Below are 14,902 nucleotides of genomic sequence, written 5' to 3' on the forward strand. Positions count from 1 at the left end.
CTCAACCGAGAACAAGGAAGGTGGATTCAGTGTGGAATGGAATCATGTGAACTTGAATCAGTTTTTTCTTTTCAGGTTTCTTGCTCTCTTAGCCAATACTTGCAGATTTTCTGTTCAGGTGGTGTTTTCCCTGATCCCACACTGTTGAGTGGACTGATCTGATCAGCTGTTGTGATGTCCCCTCAGCTCTGTGGCAAAGGCAGTTTGACTCAGGGGGAGGTTCTGGTCCCACGTGGTGGCTCCATTGAGTTCAGGCACAATAAAAGTCCTATGGGTCACAAACTGGAACTGATGGCAGGAGGGAGCCTTGGGCAGATGTTCAGGCTGCTCTGAGCCGGGTTTGGTTCAGATCCCCTCAATCATCTTGGCAGTGTCACTGAACCTTCACTGAGGTTTAGTTTCCCTCCTGTGAAAGGGAGGGGATCTTCAATATTTTGCTGAAGAGGTGAAATCTGCCCCAAAGCAGCCATCAGTTAGGGCCCTGGCTGCCTGCACATGTGCCATGACCTGTCCCGTGACCCATCCCAACCACGAGCCACCCAGTTTGTGGCCCTGACACCCGAGAAGCAGAACAGGCGCAGCAGAAATTAAGTGAATGAGACAACAAGTGTGTGTGTGTAATTAGGACAGACCTTCAACCGCTGCCCCGGGCAGCGACAGAAGCCACTGGTTAATCAGAGCAACAGCAGTGCCTGTTTTAAAGACAGGGGAGACTTTGGGGATACTTTGTCCACATAATGTTCCAATTTTAGCTCGGCGTCCTGGGATGTAATTGCATTAAAAATACCCGGGGAGGGGGAGGATGCCAAGGGCACCCGGCGACCTGCCCCCTGTGGCGCGTCCCCACCAGCGCGCCGCGTGTCCCGCTGCCTTCCGAGGCTCAGCCTCACATTCCTGGCGCTGATCATCCAGATCTGCTTTCCGGCTGTTCTGCTAATGGTTATCCTGGGAAAGGCCTCCGGCTCCGGTAACAGCTCGTGGGAAGACCTCCCGCTCCTTTTGGCGGAACAGGACTATTGATGGAGACACTCGTGGCCGCCTCGGGGTCGCGGGAAGGCTCCGGACGGGGCCGCAAGGACCGGGTACTCAGCCCGGGGTTGAGTGGGTGGCAGTGTCGGCCCAGGACCCGCTGCCTCCCGTCCCGCCGTCCCCGGTGCGGGACCCACGCGCGAAGCGGAGCGGCGGCGCCACCGCGGGGCCGCGGCCGGGGCTGCAGCGCCCCGAGACCCCGCGATCCCGCGGGGGGCCGAGGACCGCGCTCCTGGTGGGCTCTGTGTGGACGGGCAGCCCTCCCCGCCCCAAACCTACCCACGACGGCACAACACAGCAGCGTTTTGGGCTGCCCACTGCCCGAGCCGAAGCTGCCGGTGTGGTCCCTGCTGAGCCCCACGTGGCCCGCTCGCAGCCCTGCCCGAGGATGCCAGGGACGTCTCTGCAGGGCACTCTTAGGTCCTGTTTGGCCACCTACGGACACCCCGGCCCCTGCTTGGCCCCTCGGGGTGTCTCGGCGCAGCGTGCCTGTGGGTATTTGTAACCAGCAGCTGCCAGCTCCAAGGTGGTAACTGGATCACGGGGCTCGGGTGACCTTCGCGCCTCCGAGGCTGTTCTGGATGTCCCAGCAGCTCCCAGCTCTGGGTTGGGCAGCAGGGACAGTGTCCCTACAAGCCAGAGGCTGCTGGAGGGCTGTCCCCAGCTGACCCCAACCCCTCCATGGGCTGCTTTTGCCCATGGTGTCCTTGTGTGGGTCTGAGGCTCCAGCTCCCCACATGAGTTGGTCCCACAGAGTCCTGCATTCAGGACAGGCATCTGCTGGTGGCCAGCGGTCCTGGTGCCAGCCATCCTCCTGCCATGGTGGGGATGGCCATGGGACGTCTGCACCGCACCCAAGTCCTGCCAGCCGAGTCTCTTGCCTGCAAAGAGTTGGTTCCATCCCAGCTCTACCTTGGGCCAAGCCACGGTGCTGTCTGGAAGCAAAGAGAAACCTGAATTGACACAAGGAGCTGAATTGTCTTCTGGAGCTGGAAACTTGGAAGAAGTGGGTTATTCCCTGCTCCAGCACTAACCTGGGAATGCTGCTGATCATGTTGTCTGGCCCAAATGCTGTTGCTCTTGCTCAGGGATTCCCCTGGATCCAGACAGCTCAAAGGCATGGGACCTGTGATGGGCCCTCCTGCCTCACCAGGCACCCTGTTCCTGTCCCTCTGTCCTCACAGCGGGTCTGTCCTTCCTCCCGCAGGCATGAAGCGACCCCTGAGCCCACCCCACAGCCCCGAGAGCGCGGTGCGGCTGGCAGAGGTGGCCAGCTGCCCCCCCAGCCAGCCCGAGCAGCGCATGAAGCGGGAGAAGAAGCATCAGTCGTTCACCCTCTGTGAGGTCTGCAACATCCAGCTCAACTCAGCTGCACAGGCACAGATCCACTACAACGGCAAGTCCCACCAGAAGCGCCTCAAGCAGCTCAACAAGGGGAAGATGCCGGCGGCCCAAGGTAGGAGCCCACCCAGCAGGTCGAGCTTGCCCAAAGGCTGCCCTTGCTCTGGCACAGCTGCTCCGCTGGGCTCATGGAAAGTTTGGGAATGCTGTGTTTTGTCCTTGGCATCTGTTACTTGCTGGTCTGCCTGAACTGCAGGGCTGTCCCCAACTGTCACTGCCAGAACTCAGGTGGTTTTGGGGCCCAAGAGCCCACGCTGTGGCACCGGAGGGACGGACATATGTGGGTCTGTTCATGTGTAAGTGTGGCTGCTGGTGCTCTTTGTCTATGTGAGTGTCTCCTTGGGTTCCATAGGTAGTTTGTGCAGCAGGGATGAGTGTGTCCAAGGGTGGAGTGGCCATTGGTTGCTGGGCTACTGGATGTTGCTTCCCAGGTGCTCCCCTCACCCTGTTCCTCCAGGCTTCTGCTGTGCACATCTGTACCTGTGCTGAGTTTGATTCAAAATGCTGCTTAGTTGTTGGTGCTGAGGCCCCTCACCTTTGGCTGCATCAGGGGGTGCTGGCCCGTGGCAGGGATGCTGGCCCGTGGCAGGGGTGCTGCCACGCGCAGGTGCCGCCCTGCTGGGTGGGAGCTCATGCAAGGGCAAGGACTCACTTGCCCTCTGTACCATCTGCCAGTGTTCACCTGGCCGGGCCCAGCTGGCTCTGCAGATTTTCTGCATAAAAGCAGGGAAGTGTGCCCAGAAATGTCACCCTGTCACCATGGCTGACCTGCTCTCTGAGCTGTGAGGGTTTGTCTACTGCTGGGAGCTAACCATGAGAATTTCACAGAATGCCCTGGGTTGGAAGGAACCTTAAAGATTATCTGGTTCCCTGCTCCTGCTCTTCCTAAAGACTGGGCAGGCTGGAGCCATAAATTCCTAGCAAGGCAGTAGTCATCTCTGTGCCAAATTCTGCCCTGACTGGGACTGGTTTTGTTTGGGCAAGGTCTGGGATATGCAAAGGTCTGTTCATCATCTTTACTGACGGATGGAAATATCGCCGGCTATTTTAATGGGGACAGGGCTCATAAATTCCAGCCTGCAACTTCCAGATTCTACCCTGGATCTGGCTGTGGCTCGATGGGAGACTGTCCAAGGATGTATTTCCTACTGAGCCAAAGAATCTTGGAGCATGCCAGTCTGCTCTTTGTGCTTCTGCACCATCCCTGACCTCTGCCAGTGTCGGGGTGCGCAGACGTGGCAGCCCCAGGGCCCTGCACGCTCTGCTGGGCCAGACAGGGCACGGTCACTGCTGCCTGTGCAGGGCTGGGATCTGCTCCTGGGGGAAAAATGCAGGCAGCAGCTGCTCCCAAAGCCTCCCTGTCCCTCCTGTTCTGCTGCAGCCGCTCCATGCAGCTGGAGCCGACCTTTCCTTGCACTTTTGGTTAAAAATCTCATTTCCAACATTGTCACTGGGAGCCTTTCCCAGCCTCCTGAGGTGAGACTCTGGCAGGGCACGTGGCACAAGTCCCAAATTAGGGCTGGGAACTGGCTGATGCGGCACCTCTGTCTCCTCCATGCCAGTCATACGACAGGCACTGAGTGTGCTTCGTGTCATTCAGCCCCACATCACCTGTGCTGGAAGAGAGTCTGACCCTCAAACCCAAGAAGGGACCATCCCTGTCTGCCTTGCCTGAGTGAGCTGAGGACAAATGGGGGACAAGCTCCTGTGTGTGCTCCTGTCTGGACTGCGGCATGTGGGCAGGAGGGCACAGGCAGGGCTGGCAGAGTGGTGGTGCTGGGGGGGCCCTGCCCTGCCCCATCACACTCCTTTGGGAGCCCTTCACCAGCCAAACTTGCACTTTTGGGTGCTGAGGAAATGCACCTGCCTGTAGTCAGGGGAGCAGTCACCCCTTTTCAGGCAGGTGCGTGTTCTGGTACTGGGCTCAGCCTGGCACAGCTAACACGGGTCTCTGGTGGTACGTCAGGCAGCTCTGGGGGAGCTTTGGGAGGTTAAAGACAGTGAATTAAATGAAATCATTGAGTTAGACAAAGATGGGATGTTCCTCTGGGCTGGAATCTCTGTCTCATGCTGACATCTACAGCTACATCAAAGGCAGCTTCCCAGCGCTGCTCAGTCTCCCTGTTCCCCTCTGGCTCCTCGGATCCGCTCTTCCCGCACAAGCTGTGAGCGCTGACATCTCGTGCAGCAAAGCTGCAGAGGAGTGTTGCTGGCAAACGTGCTAATCAGTGTCATTACAATTCATTAGCTCCGTGCCAGAAAGACCCCAACTTAAAAACGAATCATTGCTCATTAGGCGTTTCCTTGCAAGGCAGATCCCAGATCCCTGTTGTCCCATACGGAATAACGGTGCAGGTGGTGATTGGATACAGGGTGCCCACAGATGAAAGATGTTTTCATGTCGCAGATGCCATTTCTAATCCAACTGGGTCACAAGTGATTTAATTACTGGCTGTGATTTCCAAGGGAGCCCAAGTGAGCTCAGTTTGCTTTCTGAGTCCTCAGGAGCCAAATGAGCTGATCCACCCCAAAACGGGGGAGTGGTGGCTGCAGGGTGAGGGCAGGGGCAGGGACAGAGGGATGCTGCCTCCCCTTGTCCTCCTGGGTAATCTCTGGGCCAAAACACCCAGAGCCAGCTGTGCCCCAGGGCTGATCCATGTCACAAACTCTTTCTTCTCTCCATGTGCCCCGTGGCATTACACACCCTGACCCTCTCAGGGCTGTTCTGTGCCATCTCCCTCGCTTCACACTGGGGGTGCCTTGTGCTGTTCCCCACTTTGGCAACACAGCCCTGGAACAACTGTTCCTTGCAAAGGGAAAGGTCCTGGTTTCCCCAGTTATCTGCTGAAATGTCTGTCCATGCATGTTTGGGAGCAGAAAGGTTTGAGATGAGCAGAGAAATCGCTGTGACAGCTTCAGCATCACTGGGTCTGTAACAGAAAGCGGGGGCCCCAGGAGGGATGTGGGGACCCCAGGGGAACCTGGGCTGCTCTGGGAGCTGGCAGCCTGATGGCTGCTGGTGGGATTGTCTCGGCTTTCACAGGGGCTCCAGCTGAACTCCCTGGTTTTGGCAACTGTGGGGGAATGCACTCCCCTCAACTGGTTTTTGTGGGACAGAACCTGGGTCGTGGTGGCCAAGGCTGGGTTATTGCCTGTTGTACTGACTGAGGAATCCATGTGTGTGCTCTCCGCTGGGCCAGGATAGCCCTGCTGGGAAACAAATCCTGAAAACCACACAGAGCAGTGCCTGGGAAAGCCGTGCCCTGGTGTGGGGAGCAGAGGAGGTTGGGCCCCTGGCGGGTCTGACCATGGGCAGTCCGGTGGGTGCGTGATCCCACTCCATGATTCTGCTCTGTAATCCTGCTCCATGATCCTGCTCCATGATCCTGCATGTGGTCCTGGTCCATGATCCCTTTCCCTGACCCTGCTCTGTGTGCTCTGGTGTCTCTGCTCAGCTGCAGTGCAGTCCCTGCTCCTTCCCTCGGCTGTTCTCTGCTGTTGAAGCCCTTCAGCTGTTCATTACCCAGCAAACTGGTGCCAATCCCATTTTGTTCCATTTCATGTTCCACATGGAATCCTTTAATTGTTGTTAATAAATAGGGCGATGCTCAGTGGGGCTTTGTCTGCAATAAATCCAATGTATTGATTTAAATAATCTGCAAACATGTGGGATTATGGTCTAATTGGGACTAATCAGGGTGCAGCGATTGTGTCACCACTGGGTCGGGGCTGGGATGTCCTTGTGTCCACTGGAGGTCCCAGCTGTGCCCAGCCCTGCTCGGGCAATGCCAGAGGGAATGTTGTTCTTTCTGGCCTCCTCCCTAACTCCTGCAGCAGTTGTTGCTCTCCTGCTTTTGGAACCTTTTGGAGAAATTTGCCAGGGAAAGGTCAGGGACTGGCTGGCACCTCAGAGTGTCCCTTGCCAGGGCCATTGGCGGCACATTGGGCTCTCCCAAACTGCCCAATAGCAGATCTGTGCCCAGCCTGAGTGTTCAAGGGGCTTTAACATTCAGCTGGGACAGACCCTGCATCTGCTGGGTGCTGATTGATACATCGTGCCCAGGCAGTGCTGGGGTTCTGATTTTAAGCTTCTGTGAATTTAAGAAGGACAAACATACGGAGTCCTCCAGCTCTGTTGGCCTCAGCTGCTCCCTTCAGCTGCGAGCGAAGATGAGCAAAAATAGCTTTTCAGAGCAGATTTGAATAACCTGGAATCTCAGTGGGGGAAATACAATGGGTTTTTTAATGTCTTAAAGATGCTGGCTGGGATCAGGCATCATTTGAAGAAGCTCAGTTGGGTAATTTTATGTTTTCCTTCCCTCTGCTCACTGCCATGTTTCTCCCTTTCTGTTTGGGTGTAAGGATGGGTGCAGGAATGTCCCTCGGGGCTCCTGGGGGCAGAGCTGGGAAGGTTGAGAAGGGGAGGGATTTACCCCTGCCACTGGGAACTGGCAGGAAAGCTCTGTTTCACTAAATGCTCTTTGCTACCAAAACCACCGTTTTCTGTGGGGGAAAGAGCCCGTGGGCTCCCTGTGAGAGCCACCACATGAGCCCTGACCCTGCTCTAGGCATGTCAGCCTGTGCCAGCCCATGAATCTGGAGACAACTGCTCCCTTTCCAAATCCTCAGAAAATACCCCATTAACTTGCTGTCCCTCTGCAAAGTCCAGCTATTCAGCTTTCTGTGGATTAATAACTGTAGCATAACTAATCTATGATTTCATTGAGTCAGTAACTTCAAATAGAAAATGAATTGATCAGCTGTCAGCATTGGCTGGAAGGGTTTCATGGTATGCAGCCTTCCCCACTGGAACTCTGCCCTCCCACTCTGCACCCCAAGTTCTGGCCAGAGCTTCAGGGATATTTTTCCTTGACACACTTATTCTAAAAAGATCCTTAAAATGTAAACTCTTGGCCGTACAATGACACAGAGAAGCTGCTGGGCTTTGCTTGTGCTGCTGGGGCACAGAGGAGGTGGGATGGATGCTCCAGCTGCATCTGTGGAAGGACTTTCCCTTAGAAAATATAGAGACCAAGCCAAAAGTTATCTAGGTCAGATAATATATATCATCTTTGGGTGGGCTGACAGGGGCTGTCTGGGCCATAGGGGTGCCCAGGCATCGCAGGACATGGTGTTGGCAGAGACTGTGCTGTGCTGCTGGCACTGGTGATTTTTCCCAAAATCAGTAGGAAATTGCCTCGTTATTTTTAAGCCCTGCAGTTGTGAGCCAGTTCTCCTTAATCGTGGATTTTGCTGTCACTTTCTTCCAGTCGGTTTGCTGTCAAGTTGCCTCAATAACGTTTCATGGCCACTCAGCTCAGGGCTGCAAGACATGTGATATTAATTAGAAGTGGATTAAGAGCAATGAGGAACATGTAGCCATGGAATATTTCACAATTTCCCAAGTAACATCAGCTCAGCAGATTTGGAAGAGGAAAGCCTGAGATTTATTTTAAGTGGGGAAAAATGGTCAAAGCGGCAGCTAAACTGTGAGCAAGTCCCAGCTCGTTGGCACCTGCTGGTCCCCATCCCGAGAGATCTCTGAGCCTGCAGGGGCCTTTTCCAGGGCTCCACTAGCGGCTCTGAGCAGGGAGTGAGGTCCCTGGGAAGGGGGGATGTCCCCCAGGGGACATGGTGTTTGTGAAGCTTTGCAGTCAGGCAGCTCCTGCTCTTGCGGCCACCCCGGCACCAGATCCAACTTCATCCTGCAAGGAGGGCTCAGCTGTGCCCCCCAAGAACTTGGGGTCTCCTGTGGCCTAAATGTCCCCCAGCAGGGGGGACACAGAGGACCTCAGCATCCCTGACTGGCTCTGCTGTTCTCAGGGACAGAGGCAGCCGCTTCCCGGTTCTGACACGGGAGAGGGACCAGCATCCCACTGCATCCCGCAACCGCCGGCTCCATCCCGCAGCATCCGCTCCCACCCAGCTGACACTGGGGATTAGAGGGGCTGCAGAGAACAGGCCCTGCCAACCTGTGCGTGCCAGGGCTGCACCTACCCTGGCACCATCCCAAAGAGCACCAAGGTGAAACTGGGGGCATGGGGAGAGAGACAGCCACGGTGAGGTGACTGGCCCGGGGTCTGGATGATGATGAAAATGCAGCTCATTGCCCCTGGCCTGCAGCCCCAGGCCCCTCTCTGTGCCCACTGTGTCTGTGTGTGTGCACACGCGTGTGCTGCTTGCCCGGGGCCGCGGGAGGAGCGAGTGTTTGGAACCGGGCGAATGGGGAGGGGAGGCAGGTCGGGGGGGGGGAGCTGGGGGAGGGCGAGCGAGGGGTTGTGGGTAGTGTAGAGCTGTCACTGTGATTTAGGGTCGACTGCTTAAACTGCTTTATGTTCCCAGACAGTAAGTCGTAAGCAATAAAAAATTTTCTCTGAAGAGATGATCTCCCCTCGTCATGCTTCTGCCTCTCCCCGAGTGAGCTCTCCTTTCCATAACCCCACGGTGTCAGCACGGGTGTGCAGAGGGAGAACGTGGGATTCTGGCCTTTGCAGTCATGGACGCAGCCTGGGGTTAGGAGCAGGAATCCAGGGGCTGGGGACCTCTCCTCTTGCTGGTCCCAGTGCTGCTGGGACAGCTGGTGATGCTGGGGGCAGAGCTGGGGGCAGAGCAGTGTGGAGCCGGGTGTGCCAGGGCAGTTGGCTGTGAGGGACCAGTGTGTGCTGCTGTGTGTCCCTCCACCACAAGGACCATGGCCTTTCTCTGCGGCAAACACAAAAACATTATACTCCCTCTCTGAAACTATTTCCAGGTATAATTTCTACCCCTTTTCCTGATAATTAAGTATTTTTAGATCATCCAGTTTCTCCACCCTATTCGCAGACCTGTCCTGGATGCCTTTGTAATTAGCCATCTCCCTGGGAAAGAAGATTAGGGCAGGAGAAACAAAGCCCCCACTCTTCTCCCACAGCCCTGCCCACAGTTGGCTCATCCTCTGGGGACAGAGCTGAGGGTGTGTGTCCCCTGGGACCACCAGAGCCCTCCACAGACACATGGCACCCCAGTTTGCTCTTTTTAGATGCATAAAAGCAGAAATCTTCAGGAAGGTTTCATTAAAAAACCCTGGGATTGATGAAAAAGCAGATCTGGGTGGGCACCATGGATTCAGTGGTTTAACGAGTTCTTGTTTATCAGGGGGATCACTGGGGGATCTCGAACTGCAAATCCCATCCTCTTTGTGTGGGAACTCCCCGAGGGGAGGACTCAGCCCTTAAAATATGTTACCTCAATCCTCAGCAAACTCAGAAGAAGGAAAGGTCAGCACCCGCCTTCCTGGCCCAGCAGGGATGAAGCGCCGGCGGCTGCTCCAGCCGGAGCCTTCTGCTCCCGACAGGGCTCAGGTTACAGAGCAGAAGAAAACTGATACATGTCCTCCAGGTGTATCGGTCTTGATCCTATCTGGCATCTTTCACCCCCAAATTATACCCTAAATCCTCGGTGAACAAAGTCAGCCAGAAAGGCTCTGGAGGGCTTGGCAGACCTGGGCAGGGGGGTGCTTCTTGCTGGGTTTTTATCCCTCTGTCTCCCTTCTCCTTCACTGATGTGTTGCCCAGTTCCAGTCACTAATTGCCAGGCTGCCTCTGGAGTCTAAGGCTGAGGAGAGCCTGTCCTGGACACCTCTCAGACAGTGAGAATTTTAACCCTGCCTTCAGTGGGGTTCAGTGTAATCTCTGTTGTGGTTCCTGAAGTCTGTCCTCACAAAGAGCCCAGTGATTTGGGGGCCTTAGAAACAGCCTGTGCCCAAACCAAGCCTGAGCACCTTCCCCATCCCCCTGCCCTTCCTCTCCCTCTGAGGCACAAGCACAGCTTGAGCAGACCTGCCCAAGCAAGCCCTGCTCTAGGGAGGCTGTTGGCAAATGCTCTCCTCTGACTGCATGTTTGGGATTTGCCTCTCCCAGGATGTGTGCCATGAGCTTCAGGCTGAGGGCTGCGGACTGGGGTGTTTTCACAAAGAACCCTCTGGTTCTGTCTCCGTGCTCTCAGGACACTTGTCCATCAGGGCCTTGCAGGTGGATATCAACCTCTGTCAGAAAGTGGTGACCACGAGGAGAGTGGTTGTGGCATGTGACCCACTATTAGCTCTGGGGTGGTGGGGCCAATTGTCACAGCCCTCCAGCACCCTTTGCGTCCTCTCTTGGGGAAGATGCTCCAGCAGCTCCATCCCACAGCACAGGTTGTGGAGAGCAGCAGCCACAGGCTTTGCTCCCCGTGGGATGGAGTGACTAACACGGGTCTGGGCCCCGTGGGAGGCTTTGTGCTGCTGCCCTGTGCCAGCATCGGGGTCCATGGACAAATATAGCAAATTATGCACCCGCCAGACCCACGCTGCCGCCGGGACATTCCAGTGATCTGCTGGGCTGGGCAGGGAGGGCCGGAGGTGTTAATGGCAGGGGCTGTAATCAGCACCTGCAATTAGTCCCTGCTGCAGATGGCCTCAAAGCTCGGCCATAAAGCAGCACAGCATCCCACACTGTCGTTCCTCGTTCCTTTGTTCCCATCCCCCTTTCAGCCATGGTGATACCAGCCAGGACCTGCCCGCCCAGCCGGAATGAACACAGCACCAACCAGAGCTGGGAGAGGATTTACTGATGGCATTGCTGCGTAGAACTCAAGGGGCTGGTCAGGGCTGGGGGCAAGGGTGGATGGAGGATGGAGGGGGGTCAGGACTGTACATTGGTCCAGCTGGTCTTTGCCAAGAGATGCTAAACTTGCTCATGGTTTATGGTCATCCTGTGGGAAAAGAGAACAGCCATCATATGGTTGTCAGCCCACCGCTCCTCCCAGTCTTTACACTTCCATGCTCCCTCTGCTCGATGCTCCTTGCAGTCACGCCAAACTGCTGCTGACATTAAACAAATTAATATCGGGTTTAAATAGCCTGCGGGAGGCCGGGGCCAGGCGCGCGGGGCCAGCTGTCAATCCCAGATTAGCGAATGCTCTGGCGACACTTACTGCTGCCCTAACGACCCCGACAACAACACTCTGCCCGGGGCTCTGCCAGGGCTGCCCTGGGGCCAGTCAAGCCTGGAGGGCTTCAGGGAGAAGAACCCGTGGGTGCCTTTGTCCAGTGCCCAGGAGAGCCCTGATGGCTTCAGATGCTTTTCAGTGCACCAAAATTCTGTAATTTACCCCAAAAGTGCCTGGTCTGGCTGTGGCACATGGGAAAGGACTGCAGCATCTCATGGTTTAACATCTTCCTTTTCACTTTGCTCTTGGCCCAGCAGTTACTGCCCAACTCCTTGAATTGTTTCACTTGAGGGAAGTATTTAATTCCCGCCTTGTTCTCACCTCCCTTTCAGAGAGTGAGGGAAGACAATTGTTTCCTCTTTTAATAAGCAGGTTTTTCATTTCCCTGTTTAAAGGGCACCAGTGTAAGGAAGTCCTGAGCCCTCCCTCCCAAGAAGTGGCCAAAAACCAGCACAGAGAAGGTGCTGCCACGGCCTTTGCTAAGGAACCAGTGGGGAGGGCAGGAGGCCCTGGGCTCATGGAAACCCCATCACCGGGGTCAGGCTAACCGTGTCCACTCGTGTCACCCCACGGGCTGATGCCGTGGGTGGGTCAGACTATGCGTGTTTCCAGTGCTCGGGGCTGGTGCTGAGCCGGACAGGGACCCGTGGGCAGCAGGCAGGGACATGTGGTCACCAGGCAGGGACACGCGGCTCCTGCTGCCGAGGAGCCTTTCCGGGGGTCGGGCTGGGTGGCAGCCGCTGAGTCCCGTCCCTGAGCAAACCCCGCGGCGGGACCCACGGGGGCATCTCGGCAGGTGTCCCCTCCAAACACCCGCTCAGAGGACGCTCGGAGGGAGCCCCAGAGGTGCAGCGAAGCCGCTGGAGGTTCCCTCCTCCCGCCGCAGGTTCCGCTGCTCGGGCAGCTCCGGCGCGGGGGCGGCTGTGCGGGGCGAGGACCGCCCGCTCCCCCCGCCCCTTTCGCCGCCGATACCCGGCACCTCCGGCAGCGTCTCCCCCCGCGTTCCGGCGGGGCCGAGGCGGGGCCGGGCGCGGGGCGAGGGGCGGCAGCGCTGGGCGGCGGAGCGGGTGCGCCCGGCCGGCCCTGCCCGCAGCTCTGCCCGGCGAGCGGGAGGCACCGGCAGCGCGGAGGCGACGCAGCCGCATCCAAAATGCTTCTAGGTGGGTGAAACGCAACTTTCCCGCAGCCTCATCTCTCCCCGTCGCCCCCTTCTCTCTTCCCCCATAGCCCGCTCATCCTCCCGCTCGCCGCTGGCCGAGCCGCTGCCCGGGGCGGCGGGACCCCGGCAGAGCAGCGGGACCCCGGGGAACAGCGGGACTCCGGCAGGGCAGCGGGACCCCGGGGGACAGCGGGAACCCGGGGGACAGCGGGACCCCGGCAGAGCAGCGGGACCGGGCCGGCCGCGGGGCTCCGAGCGCGGGCGAGGGTCGGAGGGTGGCGTGGGCGGTGGGGGGCACTGAGCTATCCCCCCTGCTGTCCCGGGGCTGCTCTTCCCCGCGTGGCCCTGGTTTGAGAGCTCCCGGCTTGTGCCGATTTCCTTCAGCTGGTGAAAAGGGCACTAAATCAGGGTCCAGACTGTTCTTTATGGACAGAAACACCCCGAATTGGTTCTTATTTTGCTGGTAGCTCTGTTCAGGCACTGTGTGTGTATACTTGTATCTTCTCCACTTCGAGATTTTGGCCACAAACTTAACTGTGAATTGTGAATCGTAGAGGTGGGTTATTTCCTTCTGGGGAAGAGCCCCGGGAATACACGGTACTCAAAGAGTCTGGACTCAGAGTGAGGGGCTGGGAATGGGCTCGGCATCAAACTCAGCTGTTGGTTTAACTGTGGGGTCTCCAACGTGCTCCCAGCAGGGCTTGGCACCCCAAATTTCTCTCATGAGATTTTCTTGTTTCTAAGCAAATCATGTTGCTCCCATTCCCTACTGCCATCCTGCCCAAAACCCCCGGCAAGAGCTGTTCTTGTTGGTTGCATGAGCTGAGGCTGTACCCTACACCCACAAAATGGTCCCTCCGCCCAGCACAGAGGCAGCCTGTTCCCTCGGCTCCCAGCCTGCTAATCCTAATTACTTACGGGATTCAAGCTGAGTTTGACTCACTGCATCTTATTGATTTTTCCCAGGGCTACAAAAAGAGGAGGGAAAAGGTTGTGTATGCTGACGGGGCTGGATTTTGCCCTTGCTCTTTATCTGTGTGTCAGCTCCAGCTTGTGTTTCTGCTGGACCCGTGATGCAAATGTTTTGGTGCTTTTTGTGTGAAATGAGGCTGCAGGGAGCGGCCAGGAGTGTCCTTGGGAGGGTGGCAGTGGCCGGTGGTGGAGCTCCATGGCCAGGCTTGGCCATCGCAGGCTCGAAGAGGAGCAGCAGCAACAAACAGAGCGTGACGCTGCTCTCGGACCCATTTCAGGTGGATTCAAGGCTGGTCATTTTAGTGTTTTGTTATTATTATCAGCACTAACTTTGCAGCAGGCACTGGGGAGGGACCGTGGCTCTGGAGGTTACGGGTCCAGCACATCCCTGTGGGCAGTGGTGCCACTTCTCTCCATGCATGTCCGTGTGCATGTGGTGTGCACACCCGTGTGAGCACAGGCACGTCTGCAGCCGGCCAGGCACTCGCGTGCCTCTGGTAGCATGTCACTGGCGTGTGCTTGTGTGTGCCTGTGGCTTCCAGAGCTGGGAACACGGATGTCATTGGCCTGGCACATTGGTCAGGGCTGTGCTGGGGTGCCCATGCTGGGGTAGTTGCAGCCCCAGCTGTCTCCCAGGGATCACTTTAATTTTTCTAATAGTTTGAAACACAATCTTTTCTCCAAGCTGCCTTTCCCTGTATCTCTGGAACGTGTAACACTACTCGGGGTATTTATCTGGAATACTTGTCAGGCAAAGCAGGTTTAAAAGGCAAACAAAAACCAACAGCAGACCTTGCTTTTCACCATGTAGTCTCAAATATGGAGGAAATATTGAATAGTCACTAAAGCTTCAGTTTTGACCCCACAGTGCCCTGGGCTTGCTGGCGATCCCTGTGTGGGTCTGTGTAGCTCCAGGTGGAGGAGCGTGGTGGTTGGATAGTGCTTGCACGGTGATTCCATCCCTCTTGGGAGCTGTGGGGGCTGATGGTGAGGGAAGCCTGGCCCCATTTAGCTGCTGGATTTGGCTTTGGGGCTCCTTTGGCAGATGGTGGGATGGAGCTTTCCCTGTGGATGTTTTGGGTGAATCACTGGAAATGCAGTGGTTGTTTTTATTACTGGGGCTTGTTCCGAGCAGTGTCCTGGGGGAAACATCTGTCCCCTGATTTGAACCCTGAGTGAAACGCAGGCTGGGGGAGCGCAAGGGGCTCCGACCTCCTCCGACAGCCTCAGCCTCCCCTTTGGAGTATTTTTAGAGCAAGCTGTCATCTAATCTTGACCTCCAGGATGATGTGGGCTAGAAAATATCATTGCATCTCCAGCATCAAGACGAGGGTATAATTCACAAATCTCTTTAGCCCATTTTTAATTATGCCT

The 14,902-nt window shown here is 56.6% G+C and overlaps 1 protein-coding gene across 3 annotated transcripts in view; it reads left to right on the plus strand.

Moving 5' to 3' along the window:
- The window catches only part of ZNF385C (zinc finger protein 385C), a 55,091-nt gene that overhangs the window by 13,925 nt on the left and 26,264 nt on the right, over positions 1 to 14,902 (plus strand). For 2 of the 3 annotated variants that reach the window (XM_071577200.1, XM_071577201.1), the window contains exon 2: positions 2,237 to 2,485. In XM_071577200.1, the coding sequence (XP_071433301.1) occupies positions 2,237 to 2,485 (249 nt within the window). Of the gene's footprint in view, positions 1 to 2,236; positions 2,486 to 12,360; positions 12,558 to 14,902 lie in introns of those variants that run through there. The other variant, XM_071577202.1, reaches the window with a different exon arrangement.

This window comes from Pithys albifrons, chromosome 25, assembly GCF_047495875.1.
Source record: "Pithys albifrons albifrons isolate INPA30051 chromosome 25, PitAlb_v1, whole genome shotgun sequence".
Lineage (NCBI taxonomy): Eukaryota > Metazoa > Chordata > Aves > Passeriformes > Thamnophilidae > Pithys > Pithys albifrons.